This window comes from Podarcis gaigeae (assembly GCF_964106915.1).
Source record: "Podarcis gaigeae genome assembly, chromosome: 1".
Taxonomy (NCBI): domain Eukaryota; kingdom Metazoa; phylum Chordata; class Lepidosauria; order Squamata; family Lacertidae; genus Podarcis; species Podarcis gaigeae.
Window position 1 is genome coordinate 131,643,813 of NC_139678.1, and position 21,148 is coordinate 131,664,960.

Here is a 21,148-nt window from a genome sequence, read left to right on the forward strand (position 1 = left end):
GATGAGCTTCATTAATGTGCCCTGTAAAGGGAGATTTTCTAATATTTGAGAGTTTTTGTGTTTCAATATTCTATTGGGGCAACCCAGTCTGATGGGTGGCATATAAAATCATCATCATCACCATCACCATCTTTATGCCCAAGGTACGGATGGGCAGGGAATTGATTGTGATCCTTCAATGGTATAAGGTAAATACTTTGCGCGTCCCCAGAGATTCCTTTTTCTTTGTAGTACTTCATATCTGGCATTGAAACTGAATTAGCATTGACTAAACCCTGGTGGTCTCTGATTTTAATGTTTTTTAAAATGAGAATTATTCTGGGAAATAGGTAAATAAATAAATAGTATGGGATATTGATATACTGGGCATCAGTGAACTAAAATGGACAGGAACGGACAAATTCAGTTCGGATGATCATCATATCTATTACTGTGGGCAAGAATCCCATAAAAGAAATGGTCAACAAAAGAGTGGCAAAAGCTGTACTGGGAAGCAATCTCAAAAATGACAGAATGATCTCGATACGAATCCAAGGCAGACCTTTTAACATCACAGTAATCCAAGTTTATGCACCAACTACCGGTGCTGAAGAAACTGAAATTGACCAATTCTATGAAGACTTACAACACCTTCTAGAACACCAAAGAAGACTGTTCTTCTCATTATAGGGGATTGGAATGCTAAAGTAGGAAGTCAAGAGACAAAAGGAACAACTGGCAAGTTTGGCCTGAGTTCAAAACGAAGTACGCCAAAGGCTAATAGAGTTCTGTCAAGAGACAAGATCAGTCTACATCCCAATCCCAAAGAAGAGCAGCGCCAAAGAATGCTCCAACTACTGCACAATTGTGCTCATTTCACACGCTAGCAAGGTTATGCTTAAAATTCTAGATGGCAGGTTTAAGCAGTATGTGGACTAAGAACTCCCAGAAGTGCAAGCTGGATTTCGAAGGGGCAGAGGAACCAGAGACCAAATTGCAAACATGCGCTGGATTATGGAGAAAGCTAGAGAGTTCTAGAAAAACATCTACTTCTGCTTCATTGACTATGCAAAGGCCTTTGACTGTGTCCACCACAGCAAATTCTTAAAGAAATGGGAGTGCCTGATCACCTCATCTGTCTCCTGAGAAATCTCTATGTGGGACAAGAAGCTACAGTTAGAACTGGATATGGAACAACTGATTGGTTCAAAATTGGGAAAGGAGTACGGCAAGGCTGTATATTGTCTCCCTGCTTATTTAACTTATATGCAGAATTCATCATGCGAAAGGCTGGGCTGGATGAATCCCAAGCAGGAATTAAGATTGCTGGAAGAAATATCAACAACCTCAGGTATGCAGATGACACAACCTTGATGGCAGAAAGTGAGGAGGAATTAAAGAACCTCTTAATGAGGGTGAAAGAGGAGAGCGCAAAATATGGTCTGAAGCTCAACATCAAAAAACTGAAGATCATGGCCACTGGTCCCATCACCTCTTGGCAAATAGAAGGGGAGGAAATGGAGGCAGTGAGAGATTTAACTTCCTTGGGCTCCATGATCACTTTAGGTGGCGACAGCAGCCACGAAATTAAAAGACGCCTGCTTCTTGGGAGAAAAGCAATGACAAACCTAGACAGCATCTTAAAGAGCAGAGACATCACCTTGCCAACAAAGGTCCGTATAGTTAAAGCTATGGTTTTCCCAGTAGTGATGTATGGAAGTGAGAGCTGGACCATAAAGAAGGCTGGACCATAAAGAAGGCAGAAATGACCGGCAGAATCTGAGACCTGGGAGAAGAGGCTGTGGAGGAGGACTGGAAGAAATTTAAGGACTATTTACAAAAATATTGCAAATTATGAGTGTTAAGAAAGATGCAAGATTATAAATAATATGGCACCATTAAGTTAGTCGAAAGGAATATGAAGATAAGTGAAAATATAAGAAAAGATAAATTTTGGATAAATACTATGCTAAAATTAAGCTTTTAAGGTTTGGGTAAAATTATCTAAAATTAAGGACACAATATTGGAAAATTATAAAATAAGAATTGAAATAAGGTGATAAATTGCTGTGTAAAGTTTGATAAACTTGGAACGCAAGAACGAGAGACGTGAGGAAGTCCAAAGAAGCGAAGAAAATATGGCTATTGTAAAGTTAAATGGTATTTTGTTTGTTTTTTCTATTGTATTAAGAAAATCTTTAATAAATATCTTATAAAAAAAGCAAAAAAAAAAAACATAAAGAAGGCTGATCGCCGAAGAATTGATGCTTTTGAATTATGGTGCTGGAGGAGACTCTTGAGAGTCCCATGGACTGCAAGAAGATCAAACCTCTCCATTCTGAAGGAAATCAGCCCTGAGTGCTCACTGGAAGGACAGATCCTGAAGCTGAGGCTCCAATACTTTGGCCACCTCATGAGAAGAGAAGACTCCCTGGAAAAGACCCTGATGTTGGGAAAGATGGAGGGCACAAGGAGAAGGGGACGACAGAGGACGAGATGGTTGGACAATGTTCTCGAAGCTACAAACATGAGTTTAATCAAACTGCGGGAGGCAGTGGAAGACAGGAGTGCCTGGCGTGCTCTGGTCGAGGGGGTCACAAAGTCAGACACGACTAAACAACAACAATGGGAGCAGGCAAAGGGGCCTCAACAAAGCAATTTTGCATCCTAAAGTAAATGCCACTCAAAATATTGCCTGTGTTAGAAAACCACACTTTCCAAATGCTTATTTCCTATAAGGAACAGTGTTAATTGAATGCAGATTAAGCATGACTATTAAATGTAATTTCCAATCACAAAGAGCAGACACTATAAAGCTATTCCAGCCACAGCCAATCTCATCTGCATCTGTTGCATGTACATTTGCTGTAATTTTGCATTTCACTAGGAAAATAACGTAACTTGAGAGTACCAGACTAATTTGGGGGGATAGAGGGAGATGTCAACACGCTGTTACTATGGCAGCATTCTCTATGGAATGAGGAAGCAATGTCTGCTGGATCTATGTGGGCAAACGTGTGTGCGCGCTTGTACACACACATTTAAATGCTAATGTGCAATTCAACCTTCTCTGCATAGCCGTCAAGCAGCAGAAATATCCAACTTCAGAAAAGAATTATGTGTCCCCATAAATCTGTAGCTCAAAGTGTTATCCACGACTTTCATGCTGCAGCTAAGCCGGAAGGTTATTTCTGTGTTTATTATCCAGTAAAGTATTAATCACTTACAGATGAGTGACATTTCCTGTTTTTACCATGTCTTTATTTGCCTCCTTTGGCTTCCAATCTTTTACTAGGTCACCCCACAAGCAAGCATATTTTATAGAAAAAACCATTACAAATAGTTGATATGATATCTAGCATCGCCTACAGCAATGCATAAATGAAAAATATGTTTTGGGTGCTGCCTGACTGAACTAGAGATATTTCTGAATAAATTCCTGAATTTTTAATACATTTTACTTATTTGTGAAAATCCACACATCTGATTTTAATTCCTACATCATTTACTGGGTGTATTTCTGCCATAATAAAGGTAAAAAGGTAAAGGACCGCAGACGATTAAGTCCAGTCAAAGGCGACTATGGGGTGCGACATTCATCTCGCTTTCAGGCCTTGTGAATTCAAATTTTTCTCCCAGCTTTATGATTTTATTGTTATTCTATGTTTGGTTCAGTATTGCAGTTTCACTGGTGGAAAAGATGCAATATTTCCACCATTTTAAAAGGTGCAGCATTTTAACCATTTATCCATTGCAGATTGCACAGGTATTTGGGGGTGATTCCAGGCATTGTTTTACTAATCTGAATAGTTTCTGAAACAAGAGTTCCTGAAACTGGGGGCAAAAGATATACAGTACACAATGTTTCTTAACATCCTGTGGGCTCCTCAATTATCTAGCAGCAGGTGTTTCAACACTATAAAAATGCTAATCCATTCTAATTTGATTGTAGGGCAATGTTTGCTCTTCAGCAACATGATGATGGGGGGCGGGGATTCTATCACCCTTCCCTTTGTGCTTCCTATTTGACATTTTACATAATGGGGAGGGAATTAAGACATCTACTTTGGAAAAATGGGAACTCCTGCTGCTTACACCGGACGCTCAGCAGAGGGCGCTCTGGTGTTACACTGATACTGGCACAGTCTCCACCTGCCAAATGCTTTCACTTTGTAAAGGTATATACTGTACCGTAGTTGACTAGTGGAAGGTTTGGCATCTTCTAACTGGGAGGAGGTATGCTCTTTTTAAAAGCACCTTTGATGTTTCCCATGGCATATTAGCGGTGTGTTTTCAGTTTGTTTTCAGTTGGGCAAAGAGTTGTGAAAACCGTGTATAAGACTCTGGCAATATAAAAAGCAAAGTTAGCTATGCTGCTTTTGAAAGGCAAGGCAAAGCTTCATGTAACATTAATAGTACCTTTAAGTTTATTTAAAACAGATTTACTCCACCTCCCTGCATCTTCAAGGCAGCTTACAATAATTTTAAAATTTCCAGTCACAAAATCCAAAACAAATGCAGTGTATACGTATAAATATTAGTAAGGGGCTTACACACACACACTTTCCCCAACCATCAGACAAAAGTGTACACTGTCCTTCAGTGGAAGCTACTCAGAAACCTATTCCTAAGTATCACACACACATACACACGTTGATTACCAAACTGGTATTTGCATTTATCTTGTTGGCAAAAGTCATAGTGCAGGCATGTGCTTGCCATAGGTAACTGATTTTATCTGCCTGGATTTTGTGTTAATCCCAAATCCATTTATGAATGCAAAAAGTAATACATGATACATAATAGGATCTTATGAACCTTGAGATTCCTTCTATTTCAGTGACTTTTCGTGTTCACTTGTTCATATGCTTAACGCTCATACATTCTCCTTCCAGGCATTAAGGCTCTACTCCAGGTGTACAATGAACCAGCCCTGTGCACTGAAAGACTCGCATGCGCACAGGCAGAATCGCACAAGCGGGTGGCAGGAATAGGGCCTGCTGCCACCCACCTCCTCATTATATGCATGGAAAAGAGCCCTAGTAGCTGAAAATGGCTGAAAATGGCTTACCAAGCAACCACTGAGTTAGTTAGTTAGTTAGTTAGTTAGTTAGTTAGTTAGTTAGCTAAATAAAAAAATAATAAAGTACTTTACACAAGTACATAGTTGAACTATGGAATTTGCAGCAATCCTCACCAACTTGGATGGCTTTAAAAGAGTTCTTCTAGGAAAACCAGTTAGGAGGGGTGAGGGGGATCCCTTGGGTCTGTTATACTAATTCAAATACCTCAGGAGTGGGATTGCTAAGAGAGCAGGTAACCGACAGAAAGTGGCCCTTGCTCATGAACCAAATGAGTTAATTGTGAAGGAAGCTTTGCTGTGTTAAGGTGCCATAACGAAGCAAAAGGACCCAGAGAGAGGTAATAGAAACTGAAGTGTCACAACTGATTTCTGAGTAACTGAAACACATATACTACATATACTATGCCTGTGAGATTTTTATACTTAGTTTAAGTAATAACTTATCTTCTACCTGAAACAACACATCTCCTGACCAACTTTGTTACACCAAGTCTTTTTTGTAAATAAAACTTTTCTTGTTTGAAATGACTGAGATCCCCTGAATCTAAGTTTCCCTCACACAAGACCCCCACAAGTTAGCCTGTGGTAAATTGCAGAAATTTGTTTAATTGGCATATGGTGTGGTGGGTCTGCTATACTTAATTAGGGGCAGTTATAAGGGTGGGTCTGCTACAAGTGGTTCCCAGATCTGATAACTTGGGATTTTGTCTTGCCCAGGTGAGGTCCCATTCCTTCTGAAAGAACAAGCAGGCGGTTTAGGAGTGCTCTGGGAACTACCTTTTGCCCACCAAAGCCCAGGTGGCCTCTATCTACTTCTTAGGAAATACAACTTCCATCTTCCAATCTGCAAGGGCATAAAGGTCTTCAAAACATTACATAATAGGACTTCCGGAGGCGGCGCCATTGGCAATGGCGGATTCCCTCTAAATCTGAGGGAGTAAGCCCCGCAGAAATCGGGTCCTGCCGCTACAGCGAATCCGAGACCAGGGAGAAGAGTTGGTGGAAGAAGACTGGAAGAAATTTAAAGACTATTTACAGAAACATTGCAAAATTATTGAATGTTAATGATGCTGGAATGAAATGAAGTGGTTTTAGCAATAAGATAAAAGGAATATGTAAAAATGGATTGATATTAGATGAAATTTCGAAGTTATAATATGTGAAGATAAGAAATTGAGGGTAAACAAAGAGGGTATGGATTTGCTGAACTAATTATTAAATGGAATACAAAAAAGGGAGGTGTGAGGAAGTCATGAAAATAAGTAAATGAGTGGTAAGAAAATAGAAAGAGGGATTTACTTTTAACTGTTTTTACTTTTCTTTACTATTTTTATTTTTCTGGTTTTTGTATTTTTGGTATTTTCTGTATTCTTTTCTTTTACTATTTTTGTAACTCTTTTCTTGTTGAAAATTCAAAAGATATTATTAAAAAAACACACACACACACAACACAAAACATTACATAATAGATGTTGAATATTTATCCTTCCGTGCCTGGAGCGGAGGGCGTGTGTGATCCTACACATGTTTATAAATGGGCATTAGGATGCTATATTGGCTCTGGCTTCCCAAAGTAAGCACACTGCATGGGCATACAAGGATTGACATATGTACAGGGTCATCACACACAATGCTCTTTAAACTAGCAATACTTTTAATTCCAGTTTCTACACAGAGGAGCAAATTGGTTTTAAGCTCTGGTCTTCTTTTAAATTGGACCCTACATTCAGCCATACAGTGGTACCTCGGGTTACATACGCTTCAGGTTACAGACTCTGCTAACCCAGAAATATTACCTTGGGTTAAGAACTTTGCTTCAGGATGAGAACAGAAATTGTGCTACGGCGGCACGGCGACAGCAGGAAGCCCCATTAGCTAAAGTGGTGCTTCAGGTTAAGAACAGTTTCAGGTTAAGAATGGACCTCCAGAACGAATTAAGTTCTTAACACGAGGTACCACTGTATATGAGTCTTATTATGGGGTGCATTTCTGATACAGCTGGGGACAGTTGTTGAGAAGCTTCCAGGAGGGTGGGGTGGAGGAAAGGCTTATTCTAGATCTTTGGCACAAAGTAGCTGAAAGGCAAGCAATACATAGAATCATAGAATCATAGAGTTGGAAGAGACCACAAGGGCCATCGAGTCCAACCCCCTGCCAAGCAGGAAACACCATCAGAGCACTCCTGACATATGGTTGTCAAGCCTCTGCTTAAAGACCTCCAAAGAAGGCGACTCCACCACACTCCTTGGCAGCAAATTCCACTGTCGAACAGCTCTTACTGTCAGGAAGTTCTTCCTAATGTTTAGGTGGAATCTTCTTTCTTGTAGTTTGGAACCATTGCTCCGTGTCCGCTTCTCTGGAGCAGCAGAAAACAACCTTTCTCCCTCCTCTATGTGACATCCTTTTATATATTTGAACATGGCTATCATATCACCCCTTAACCTCCTCTTCTCCAGGCTAAACATGCCCAGCTCCCTTAGCCGTTCCTCATAAGGCATCGTTTCCAGGCCTTTGACCATTTTGGTTGCCATCCCAGATACCATCCCAGAAATCCAGGATTTTGAAGGTTGCTTATCTTACACTAACAACCACCACCACCAGCTGTTTGAAACCTGACAGTAATGCTGAACTTTAGTTTGCTGTGTTCTAGGACTACAAGGGTGAGTCAAATGGGCAACACTCCTTCTTGGGGTCCCAAAATCCCAGGACGTAATGGCCTGCTCATGTTCTTGAGGTGCCTTAGACTTGAGCCTTCACATATATAGCAGCCCACAGTTATCCACTGGGCATAATAGTACAATGCCATACATACTCTTTGTTGACTCACCAGTAGATCCTGTTACACCTTAGAGGCTTTTGATGGGAAGCTCTGCACACGCCACGCTATTTTGAGGAGATGTCTTACATTTGCTCTTGCAGCAGTGGAGTGGAAACTATGTCCCTTTCAATCTCTCTTCTGTAATATAGCTGAATTCAGGGTAGAACATTTCACCACTTTGCAGTAATGACAACTAGCAGCCCAGTGGGTGACATTCTATGGCTCATGAAACACAGTGGAGCAAGATAATAGTTCTTTTTGCCCATAACCCTCACAGGATTTCTTATGGTGCATGTTGTTCTCCTAAAATAACAGCTCCGTTGCCAAAATCTCTCAGGTTTGTTTATGCACAGCTTAAGCAGAGTGAAATGAGTTGAAAGCAGTGCTTTTCTTCTGGGGGGAGGATGCAGGGGTACCCCTAAACATTTTGTGAATCATTGAGGGGCAGTATTTCAATATGAGCGGGAAAATGGGAGTACCCCTAAACATTTTTTAAGAAAAAAAAGCACTGGTTGTAAGGAAGTTAAGAAGTCCCAGGCCAGTTAAAACTCCTCAACCAATATCTAGATAGGCCTCCACTGACCACTGACCTGGTGCCCTCCATGTGCTTTGGTCTATCACTCTTGCCAACATGGCTGCGATGAAGGGGGGGAAACAGTGGTGTCCTTCTGCTGGTGGCATCACCACACTCATTATGTGGGGAGAGGGCAGGACAAGGTGGCAGCAGGGAAGTGGGAGGAATCTGTGGTCTTAACCCTGCAGCTCTACATACATCTGTGAGATGCCATCACCTACCAGGAGCTCCTCCAACCTCCCCCCCGCCAACTACTCTGGGTTCCTTCCACAGTAGTTCCATTATCTGGTCACTCAGTTTTTACAGGAAGCCCACACAATACTGCTAACAGATTGTTCCACTCTGTCTGGCTGTGTTTTTGCAGAAGTAATTTGTGTTGCTGTGGAGTAATAAAACACAAATGATGCATCAGCCTGTGTAATATGGACAAGCAAAATCCTTTTGAGGATTTTAAAGGCTACTGTACTTTTTGCTGAAAGGTGTATATCTACAAGGCTACTCCATTTTATTGTTTGCTGCTTGGAGTGGTTGTGTGTGACCTTTAAATGGGCAGGATTCAAGTCCTGTCAGCAGAAGGATGTCTGCATGAGCAATGCGGCTTTCTGCCCTCTCCTCCACAACTGGCTCGGGGTGTGTGTGTGTCAGGAGAGTCCCCTGGAACAGCACAGCAAGCAAAGGAGAGGGGGATTATTCCATCTGGCAAAGGAAAATGCTTCCCTGACAAAACGATCCCCTTATGGATTCTCCCTATGAATTTATTTAGAGGCATTTATACCCTTTATGCCCTGAGGGACGCGGGTGGCGCTGTGGGTAAATGCCTCAGCGCCTAGGGCTTGCCGAAAGGTTGGCGGTTCGAATCCCCGTGGCGGGGTGCGCTCCCGTTGCTCAGTCCCAGCGCCTGCCAACCTAGCAGTTCGAAAGCACCCTCGGGTGCAAGTAGATAAATAGGGACCGCTTTCTAGCGGGAAGGTAAACGGCGTTTCCGTGTGCAGCTCTGGCTCGCCAGAGCAGCAGTGTCACGCTGGCCACGTGACCCGGAAGTGTCTTCGGACAGCGCTGGCCCCTGGCCTCTTGAGTGAGATGGGCGCACAACCCCAGAGTCTGGCAAGACTGGCCCGTACGGGCAGGGGTACCTTTACCTTTACCTATACCCTTTGCCATGCAGTCTTGACTCCCAAGACGGGTCTCATACAGCTCAATACAATTAAACCATAAATTAATACCCCACCTTTTGAGAAAGTTTCTGCTCAAAGCAGCTTACAGTACTTAAAATCACAACATTATTACAATATGTAAAATATTCATTCCATGACTATCCTAAAAATAAAGCCAACAGCCAACTGTAAATCAATTTAAATACCAAGGCCCAGCATTGAACAACAATGTACATTAACTCTCAAAGGTCCTCAAAAGGAAAACAGTTTTCAAGGATCTAGTAAACGTTGACGATGATGAGGCCTGCCTAATCTCAGAAGAAAGTTGCTGCAGAAACGGCTCAATTGTGCATGCCTTTTTGGGTGGGCCTTTCGGCAAGATCTCAAGGTACAGACAGTTTGGTGTGGGTATAGGTGGTCTCCACTAATCTGGTCCCAAACTGCCCAGGGCTTTGAAGATCAGAACTGTTATGTACTGAAGTTCTCACCCTGGCTAAAAGGAATATCGTGTATGTAGTTTTCACTCAGGTCCACGTCAGTTACTTTAGGCGGGAAACCCTGGGTTGTTGTTGCTACAATGTTGACAACCGGCTGCCTATAAAAGCAGGTCAGCTGAGCTGTTTGCTGTTCAGTTCTGTTCCAGCTTACAAATAAAGAGCTGCTTTGGAGAAATTGCTGCGTCGTCTGCTCTGTCTACCCACTATTTAACAAGAACCAGCACTTTGAATTGAGCTGGAAGGGCACTGACAACCTGCACAACTAGTACATTATAAGCATAAAATGTTCTGACCACCTAGTCCCTAAAGGAAGTCAGTTGCCTAATTTTGCATCAGCTGAGTGCATCGAATAATCGTGAAAGGCAGGGCTATTTAAAGTTTATTTCAGTAATCTATTTTGGATGTGACAATTAAAACAAAAGAATTGCCTCTCTAATCAGGACAGTGGCCCACCAGCATACTGGTGTCACACTGCCCAGCCGAATGCCTGGATGTGCACAGGGAAGCCTGCTTCCATTCAAAGGCCAAAAAGAGCAATCGTTCAGCAGCACTAAATGCTGTAGCAACCAAGGTCTCTTGCCTGTTGTTAGCAAAGTTTGCTTTAAGACAAAGGGACAGCTGTTTGTTACAAAAGGTTGTCCTTTGACTTCCAGGAGCTTTTCATCTCAGCTTACAGATGGTCTTGTGATGGGTGTGCAACCGAGACATTTTCTGGAAAATCCCTGATTATAGAAATTGCTACTGATACAGAACTGTGTATGGGCAATCCATCTGGAAGATAAATTGTAATCTGTACGTAGCCAGTCAGGCAAGCCACACAGGCTAGCAGGCTAGCTATCTATAAATCAGATAATTTGGGGCAGTTACAGATAGGTAGCCGTGTTGGTCTGCCATAGTCAAAACAAAAAAAATTCCTTCCAGTAGCACCTTAAAGACCAACTAAGTCAGTTCTTGGTATGAGCTTTCGTGTGCATGCACACTTCTTCAGATACACTGGGCATAGTTTTTGAGAAGCTACACTTCAGATACACTGGGCATAGTTTTGGGCATAGTTTATGAGAAGCTTGTGCACCGACTGATCCAGCCATGGGGCTGTGCAAACTGAGGCTACCTGGGGAGTCACTTCGCCACTTCTTGAGGGCGTCCAAGTGGCAGATTGAGGCGCTTGCTTGGCATGTATAGATTGCTTGCTGCTTAGAATAAAATCTTCTCATTCAGTTGTGTTTTGTATTACGTCTGAATCTCATTTTAAAAGAACCGGCTTGCATTTGGCAAGATAATGTTTTCCTGAACTTCCGAACTGTTTTGATGGTTAGTCAGTATGGGGTGTGTACATTCCTGGTTCAAGAATGTCCTAGTCAGTCTGAAGTATTTGAAGGATCTGATAACCATTATCCTTTGTACTGTTTGTTTCCTTGAAGCTCACCTATATATTTTAATATGGAACCTGAAACTTGACTCCAAACTGGTTTTAGAAATATGGGGAAATATCCAGTCTTTCTTTGCAATGCAACCCTCTGGATAAACCAACTGAGCCTTACAAATAAGTTGCTGTTTGGTAAATTCAAAACACAGTCCTTTACCCAGTAAGAGCAAGAGTTTCTCTCTGCATCTCTATGAAATAGAGAATGAATGGTTGCATGTTGTGTATCAATTATGTATGAGAGAGAATATACTGTTGGTATAGTGGCCCCTGAAGGTTATCCTTCCCACACTGGGAAGCAGCAGGAGATGAGATGACAGGTGTGGCAAAACTGAATGATGGAAGAAGTCTGGCAGGAACCTGTCCTTGTCTGTTCTGAAGCAAATATCACCCCCTCCCAAGCAAGCAGTTGCTACATTTGCTCTCTCCACCTCTCTCATTTTTGTGAACAAATTGACTTCTAAAGGGCATTTCTTTCCTCCCTCCATGCCCTCAGACCAAACCTTCCTTGGACATGCAACTGCCCAACACACACAGTGTATGAACTTGATGACCCAACAGCAGCATGGCCAACCCACCAATTCCCAATCGCTGGAACTGCTGCAGGGCAGAGCCATGGTTGCCTGGCTAAAGGACTCATCAGGGAATGGTATTTGAGTACTGGTGAACGGCCTCTCAGCACTGCACTGTGCTCTTTTGCCTTGCTTTAGAGACTCGGAGCCAGATCTTTAATCCAACCAAGGGGTGGGTAGGGCCAGCCCACCCACAAGGCAAGGCAACCGCCTCAGGTGGCAGGATCCATAGGGGCAGGACATCCAGGCTCATAGAAGGCAACTCCTAGGGCTCAATGTCCCTTTGGGCCTCCCAATAAAATATTTGAGGGGACCGCACCACATGTTAATGAGCATTGCCATCCAAATGGTGGGGGGTACCGTGTCAGGTCGCCTGCCAACCTAGCAGTTCGAAAGCACCTCTGGGTGCAAGTAGATAAATAGGGACCGCTTACCAGCGGGAAGGTAAACGGCGTTTCCGTGTGCGGCTCTGGCTCGCCAGAGCAGCGATGTCACGCTGGCCACGTGACCCGGAAGTGTCTCCGGACAGCGCTGGCCCCTGGCCTCTTAAGTGAGATGGGCGCACAACCCCAGAGTCTGTCAAGACTGGCCCGTACGGGCAGGGGTACCTTTACCTTTACCTTACCGTGTCAGGTGATCAATTCTATGGGGCAGAGCTTACCTCTGTCTGGGCTCCAAGGAATTGCTCACTGCTGCTGCTGCAATGACAGCGACAGAGCGCAGCAGCATGCGCCTTGGAGACTGGATCTGCTGTCCCCTTGGCAGCCCCCCCCCCCCATGCTGCCTGTACAGCAGCCTCTTGGTGAATAGGACTCACTGCTGGTCTCCTCCCTCCCTTGTTCCCTTCACTCACTCCTTTTCCCTAAGCCAGGGGTGGGGCGGGGCGGGGGAGAGCAGCACCATTTGTGGTTTGCCTCAAGGGCCAAAATGTCATGGGCTGGCCCAAGCAAATGCTTCACAAGGAGGATTTTCATCAGGTCTGCAGCAGCACTCCATGCCTCCACCACTGTGAAGATGAAAAGGGACGAATAACCACGTATGTCCCACTGAGCAAGATAACAAATTATTATCTCCCCCCCCACACACACACCTTGATACAAGGAGCTCGGAGGGACTTTGATGGTTCTGCTCCTGCCTGTTTTATCTTCACAATCCAAGAGGTAGGTGAGGCTGAGAGACAGTGATACCTTGCACTCAAGACAGTAGTGTGGCACAGCAACTATGCCTGCCTCCTACATCATACTCTGGCTAGGCAGAAGCACCCAAGGAGAGGATGACGTAGGGCTGGTGTGGGATGTGGCCAGGGGAGGTGGAGTGCCAGAAAGCAAGGCTTTCTGTTGTTTGTCCCTACCTCACCCCCAGGTCTGAGTTTTCCCACCTCTGGCCAAAATGATAGAGGCAGTCTAAGTATAAGGTAAAGGGACCCGTGTTAGGTCCAATCAAGGACGACTCTGGGGTTGCAGAGTTCATCTCGCTTTATAGGCCAAAGGAGCCGGCGTATAGCTTCCAGGGCATGTGGTGAACCAGATCAGCACACGGAAACAACATTTACCTTCCCGCCGGAGTGGTACCTATTTATCTACTTGACTTGGACGTGCTTTTGAACTGCTAGGTTGGCAGGAGCAGGGACCAAGCAATAGGAGCTCACCCCATCGCAGGGATTCGAACTGCCGACTTTCTGATCGGCAAGTCCTAGGCTCTGTGGTTTTAGACCACAGTGCCACCGGCATCCCAGTCTAAATATAACTGTACTTTAATAATATTATGCAAGTTGTTTCAGGGATTCTTATGGATGGGATAGAAGTACAGTCATACCTCATGTTACGTTTGCTTCATGATACGTTTTTTCAGGTTGCGTCCCGCAGCGACCCGGAAGTACCAGAAAGGTGTACTTCCAGGTTTTGCCACTCACGCATGCACGCAAAATGACGTCATGCGCAGAAGCGGCGAATCGCAACCCGCACATGTGCATGTGCGCTGCTGCGGGTTGCTTTCTATTCATGTTGCGAACGAGCCTCTGGAACAGATCCCGTTCACAACCAGATACCACTGTATACCCCAAAAAAGAAAAATATCTCCCTGAAGTAGCTACCCTGTGCCTGCCCCATAACCACTTCTGATGATTTAATGTTTCTCTGGAGGCTCACACGAAATTTGTGGGCATATTTAACTAGCTATCAGGAAGAAGTAGCCTATTGAGAGACGCCATTCTCTCATGCAAACCTGCCTGGGCTTGGAGATCTTTTGGGGAGGCCCTTCTCTTGGTCCCACCACTTTGGACCTTGCTCTCTAGAGAGGCTAGACGGGCTTCCTCCTTGTTCTCCTTCAACGGGCAGCTGAGGACTTTCTTTTGGGAAGTGACCGCCCTGCAGTTTTTATTGTAATGCTTTTATGTGTTCTTTTATGTGTATGTGTTTTAATTCCACTAATGTTTAACTGTGTTTCGGTTACTGCCTTTCTTTCTAAACAAACAAAAAAAAATTCCTTCCAGTAGCACCTTAAAGACCAACTAAGTCAGTTCTTGGTATGAGCTTTCGTGTGCATGCACACTTCTTCAGATACCTGAATATCTGAAGAAGTGTGCATGCACACGAAAGCTCATACCAAGAACTGACTTAGTTGGTCTTTAAGGTGCTACTGGAAGGAATTTTTTTTGTTTTGTTTTGACTATGGCAGACCAACACGGCTACCTATCTGTAACTGCCTTTCTTTCTGTATGTTTTCAGCCGCTTCGATTTTAGTTGTAAGCATCCTTGAGTCCCCTTATGATGCTAACAGTCCTCCCTCGTATCAATATCCACTCTTCCTCCTTAGCCACAGGGTTTTGTTCCATCTCCTTCGGATACGACGGTGGCTCCATTCGGGAAGCGCTCACCTCCCGTCGGAAAGTGGTACAGCCCAGAGGCAGGCCGGCCACCTTCTCCTCGGATGGGGAAGGGAAGGAGAAAGGCCCTTTCGGCGAGGCGAAGGGGGGGGCGGGAGATTGGTGGGCGGGGAGCCCGAGGGAAGAGGAAGCCGGGGAGCGACGAGCGCGGGGTTGGGAGGCCGTCGCGGGGGCGCGCGCGCTGCCTGCCTGCCCGCCCGCCCTTTTGCAGCCCCTCCCTTCGCCGCTCTCCGGCTGGGCGTGGGACTGCGCGCTACGGCGGGAGGGAGGGAGGAGGGCTTTGATGGATTGAACTGCAGTTGCGGGGCTGGAGGCTGGCAAGGAGCCGCTGGGAGCGCGCGCGGTCGGGGCTTCCTCCCGGGCGCCTCGTCGGGGAAGCGGAGCGGGGAAGGTGGGCAGAACCCCGGAGGAAGGAAGAGGAGGAGGGCGCCGCCGCCGCCGCCGCTGCCGCTGCTTCCCGCCTGAAAAATGAATGAATGGGCCGGGAGGCGCAGCTGAGCCGCGAGTCTCCCCGCCTTCCTCGCGGCTGGAAGGTCTCGCCGGCGAGCCGCCTTTGTTCGGCGCTCGGCAGGGCTGCGGAGTCATGAGCGCCGCCGGCGGCTGCCGCTCGAGGTGAGAAGACGCCGCCGGAGCGAGGCCAGGCTCGCCTCCGCGCCAGATCCTCAGGGCGCCAGATCTTCTGGCGATCCGTCCCTCCGCGGCGCCATGGGGAACATCTCCTCCAACATCTCCGCCTTCCAGTCGCTGCACATCGTCATGCTGGGCTTGGACTCGGCGGGCAAAACCACGGTGCTGTACCGGCTCAAATTCAACGAGTTCGTCAACACGGTGCCCACCATCGGCTTCAACACGGAGAAGATCAAGCTGAGCAACGGCTCGGCCAAGGGCATCAGCTGCCACTTCTGGGACGTGGGCGGCCAGGAGAAGCTGCGCCCGCTCTGGAAGTCCTACAGCCGCTGCACCGACGGCATCATCTACGTGGTGGACTCGGTGGACGTGGACCGGCTGGAGGAAGCCAAGACGGAGCTGCACAAAGTCACCAAGTTCGCCGAGAACCAGGGCACCCCCTTGCTGGTGATCGCCAACAAGCAGGACCTGCCCAAGTCGCTGCCGGTGGCGGAGATCGAGAAGCAGCTGGCTCTGCACGAGCTGACCCCGGCCACCACCTACCACGTCCAGCCCGCCTGCGCCATCATCGGCGAGGGGCTCACCGAGGGCATGGACAAACTCTACGAGATGATCCTCAAGCGCAGAAAGTCCCTCAAGCAGAAGAAAAAGCAACGGTAGACCAGGAAACCCGGACGGAGCTTGATCTCCTGGCTTGACACGTCCCTCGCGGAGCATCAGATGAATGCCTGGGCCCATCCACCTCTCCATGCTGCCCCAGACCCCTTCCGTTGCTTCCCCATTAAGAGGCAGGGTATCGTTTTCGTGTTGGCTGGCACTTGGGATGCAGGTCAGATCTGCGCATGTCCGCTTCCCCCTCCCGCTGCCAAGCCGCCATGAGCCCCAGGCAGAGGAGGGAGCCTCGCCTGAGTTTTCCCATTCTAGCAGGACTAGAATACAGGCGAGGACCACATGGTTTAATCAGCTGCTTCCGTCCCTGTGGACTAACCTACACAAGGCATACCCTTGTTGAAATTCCTCTGGAAGGTGTCTTTTTAACTAGATATGGATCTATGTAATGGGAGAAAGGACTTCGGGAGATGAAAGCCAGAAGGCTGGATAGCGCAGGGCAGGACCCTGTTTCATCTGGATTAAAGTTTGTGCTGCCATCTCAGGATCTCAGTAGAAGCCCAAGGTGATGTGTGCATGAAGAACTAGACTTAAGAAATATTGCTTGATAGGGGAAAGATGCTGTGGTCGGGAGGGAAAAAACTGATGCAGATGAAAGTACATCTTCAGTGTATATTGCTTCAATGGCTCATTGAAGCCAGCCTTTGTGGAAACTGTTTTCAGTCTTAAGATAGACATCTCCAAGGTATTTATGGTCTGGCATTGTGTCGGGTTCTTATTACCACAGTCCACTTGATGCGGTGCTACTTCCTGGAGTGACGTGTGTTCCCAGAAAAGTGTCCCTGCCATTTCAGTTGGGTGTGAAGGTGTGCAGCAGTGCTTGAAAGCGGGGGGGGGGGGGCAAGGAGGACAGCCCTTTAGGCTTCGTTCAGAACGCAACACCCATGTACTGCTGTGTTAAAAGAGAATTCTGTATGTTGATTGTGTGTTGATGCACTTGAATTGTAAAATCTTGAGCTGCCTGGATCCGTGATGACCTGCGGCTGCTGCCTGCTGCTGTGTTCTAAGCATTATGCTAACAGATTTTATTATCTTTTCATAACCAGTCTATACACTGTAGCAATAACCAGGAAAACATTTTCTCAATCATACTTTCTTACTGTAACATTTGACTGCAGGCATCCCACCTCTTCTTCACTAAATCCAATCAGACTTAAAATACTCTGACTGGCGTTTCAATCTATTAGTGCATCATTCTGGTGATTTTCATGAACCAGAGGCCCAGCTCACTGCAGCAATGAGAAGCAATGGGTTGTGGGAGGAGGCCCAAAGACACTTTGACTAAGCTGATGAAGTACAAAGAAGGAATCAGTACCAAGTGGATATTCTGAAGAGAACAAATATTTTGTGTAAGCGAGAGAACTGCCCTGACAATTCCCCTCCATGGGTGGAATTCTGAGTTCCATCAGTGAAAGCATTTGAGTTTGCTGGACCCTCCCTTCACTGTTCTGAGGGGGTTCTCTCAATCCTCCAGAGTGGATTTGGGGGGAGGGGGAAATCCCAATTCCTCTAGTGTGAGAACCTGTGCAGGGCTCCCAAACAAGAGACAGGTTATATGAATCCTGCCCATTTTTTCTTTTTCAATCCATGGTTAGTTGTGCTGCTAAGCATAAAGAAAATGGCAAGAATACTCCCCCATTGTAGGATTCCTATGGATTTCTGCAGTCCAGGAGAAATTGGTATTGTTTACATGGGTTCTCATCCTGCAAAATTAACAGTGCCATCCTATACGTGTCTGTACGGAAGTAAGCCCCATGAAATGGGTTTTCTCCAAGGTATCTAGGATTGCAGACCCTTGGAATTCCATGGGACTCACGTCTAAATAGGCATGTATAGGATTGCACTATAAGGCTGCAAGTCTAGTCATACAGTTGTACCTCTTGTTACGTCAGTCTCCAGCTGCATTTTTTCAGGATACGAATGCGGCAAACTCGGAAGTGTATACTTCCAGGTTTCGGCGCATGCACAGAAGTGCTCTGTGCACCTCGCGCGTGTGCAGAAGCGGCACTCTAGTTGCAGACTTTTCTGGGTGCAAACAGCACCTCGGAACAGATTGAGTCCGTAACTAGAGGTACCACTGTACTTAGCCTCAGAGCAAGTTCATTTAGTTCAGTGGTATTTACATCTGAGCAAACATGCATAGACTCAGGTATGCACACTTACTTGGGAGCAAGGACCATTGAGCATGGACTTCTGAGTGAACATGCCTAGGATCAGGTTGCACAGCCAGCGATGATTCAGTAAGACTATCAGGAAAACAGTTTCATGAGAAGTTGGGAAGGGAGTTTGATCATCTTTCCTAGAATGGTTATTATAAAGGCTTTGAGCGACAAGCCCCTTTGTGTATTAAAAAGCCTGTAAAAAGGAAAGCTTACATACCACATTAGAGAGAGTTACACCTGTGGTTCACTGATTTTAGCTTACCTAACTTCTGGAGCTATGATTATCTGTTTTCTGCTTTAAAATGTCCCTTCCAGAAACAGCAACAGAAGAAGCCTAAATTGCCAAAGGAAGAGGAGAAAGGGGATCTAATAAACGATTTCCCCCTTTCACAACAAGCTTTCTTGAAAGGTCTTTGTAGGAATCCATGTAGGAATTGCCAACTTTTTTTCTTGCAGGGCTTCTGAACCTTTTTACAGCTGCATATTAGGTAAATATTCAGAAAGCCAAGTTAATGGGTTTGTTCCCACTGTTGTAATTTCATGTTAGAAAAAGTTTTACCTGCTGAATGTTTGCCTATTGTGCAACTGTGGTACAGGAGCCCTGTTAGATAAGAGGTTAGCTGGTAACCTCTGCAGTCAAGTATTACTTACATGCCTGGAGAATTCTAGTTACATGCATAGAAACTTGTTCATTGATCTACAGAGCGGGCTGGTCCCATTGTTTTAGAACACCATAGAACTGTGGTTGTTTTTTTTTAAAATTGTTTTTATCTTCTTCCACTCACAGCTCTCTCAAGCACATTTGTTACCTCATAACTGAGAGAGACACAGAGAGAATATATTTATTTTGAAACAATATTAAAAGCCAAATGCTGTAATTTTGTAAACACTGTTTAGGAATTAGAAAATACTGCTCAGATCAAACTCCACTGTGCCATAAAGCCAGTGAGTATGGATTCTTTTGTCATTGGCACAAAATGTTTCTTACAAGCCTTAGAAGCAATCGCTAAAAGCTAAGTTATCACATAATCTGCTCCTGCAGACCAAGTTGCACAGGTGCTAAGTGACTGGTGCTTAGGACTTTATCACCCCAGTTCAGCAATACAAAGTATTAGATATGCCAATCTCTCTGTTGGACCAACTTCAGTTGGCACAGGAGTATGCAGACTTGCGAGTTATACAGAGTTCTTCATCCAGCAGAATGGGAAGGATGTGGATGGATGACACCCATAAACATTTAAACACTTCTGTTTGGTGAAAACAAGAAGCCAGAAAGATCTTACACATTTTCTGTGACCCATAAGGCACCTATATTGTGTTTGAAGCAAAGCATATGCACCTCTTAGGCAGAAATCCTATAGACCTTTACCTGGGAGTAAGTCCTACTAAGCATTGAGGGACTCATTTCTGAGTAGACGAATGTAGGATCGCACCGTCAGCCACTTACTTCCTTAACTGAGACCAGTAAATGGGAGTTTGAATGCCCAGTTGGTGCCCCTAGCACGCAGACTGCTTTTTACTGCCGGTTGTTTTATTGTTATGAATAGCCAGCACAGTCTTTCCTCTAGCCAAAAACAGTCCTGACAGGCATCTTCGTCAGTAAATTGCCTGATCAAAGGCAAAGGCCTGAAGAACTAAGACGGCAAAAACACCTTGCCATTAAAGCTTTATATTTGACCCTCCTTTGAGAACAAATTCTTCCCACTCCCAGTTATTTTGTCCTCTTCAAATAATGTTGGCAGATTTTTAACAGATGTTACAAGATGCAAGTCACATTTCAGATGTTTTCTTCACCATGCACCAATTAAAGTATTCTAGCAAAAAACTTCTCTGACCGATGTTATATTTTCATTTCATGTTATCTCTTTCCGGGCATGCTATCTCTGTTTTTATGGTACAGATGTGAAATTATTCAAAGGGGCGGGGGAGAAAAGTAATCCTCATTAGGAAAGGTAAGGACTCCCCCTAGGAGTTATGGAAACATTGAAGGGACTCCATTGGAGCTGCTTGCATATACTAAAATAATCTGCAGAACCTTCAGGCAGTTCTTCTGATAAAAGGTTGTGCACTTCAGAGGTTACAGGATTTCTAGACAGGAAGCAGTGTGCAATCTGCAAGAAGGCCAGACATGCTTTGAGGGCACAAACAACACGGATGCTTTACATGAGCCAGGAAACCTCTGCCTCACCTTTGCTCACCCGCTCATGTCTATATGCAATGGAACATACATGTGCAGTTATCACAGGTTGCATGTTAATTCTTACACAGATACTGGGCAGGAGCTAACTCCGTCCATTGGTGCAAGGTTTTACACCTGAGCAATTTCCTCCCTTGCCTCCTCCCACACTCCTTTCCCAATCTGCTCTGGGATTTTCCTCAATCCTCTGAAGCAGATTTGGACAAGGATGCAGGGTGCACATTCAGAGAGAAGCGGGGCAGTTCTATTGCACAAGCATAAATATTTCCGCTGATGGGCTTAGTTCGACACTGTGCATACATTTTACAATGTGTAAAGCAGCCTTCACTTTAATTCTTGTTTAGTTAATTTTCTCTCTACCGTTAGGCAACAAAATATTTCAAAGCAGGCACCAGTTCCACCTCAACTTGCATGCAAATATGCAATGGAGCTCTGATGTTATTTTTCTTAAAGAAGAAACTTATGATAAATCACACAAATGGAGATTGATCATAAGAAATCCCATACTA

General features: G+C 45.2%; 1 protein-coding gene across 1 annotated transcript; it reads left to right on the forward strand.

Moving 5' to 3' along the window:
* Window positions 1-15,137: 15,137 nt before the first annotated feature.
* On the forward strand, window positions 15,138-21,014 carry ARL4C (ARF like GTPase 4C). The gene has a single exon (XM_083715188.1). The coding sequence runs from the start codon at window positions 15,690-15,692 to the stop codon at window positions 16,269-16,271; it is 582 nt and encodes a 193-aa protein (XP_083571314.1). The 5' UTR covers window positions 15,138-15,689; the 3' UTR covers window positions 16,272-21,014.
* The last annotated feature ends 134 nt before the right edge of the window (window positions 21,015-21,148 follow it).

What these genes read in the sequence shown, in the direction of transcription:
- ARL4C (XM_083715188.1), top strand. Translation starts at nt 15,690, where the DNA reads ATGGGGAACATCTCCTCCAACATCTCCGCCTTCCAGTCGCTGCACATC.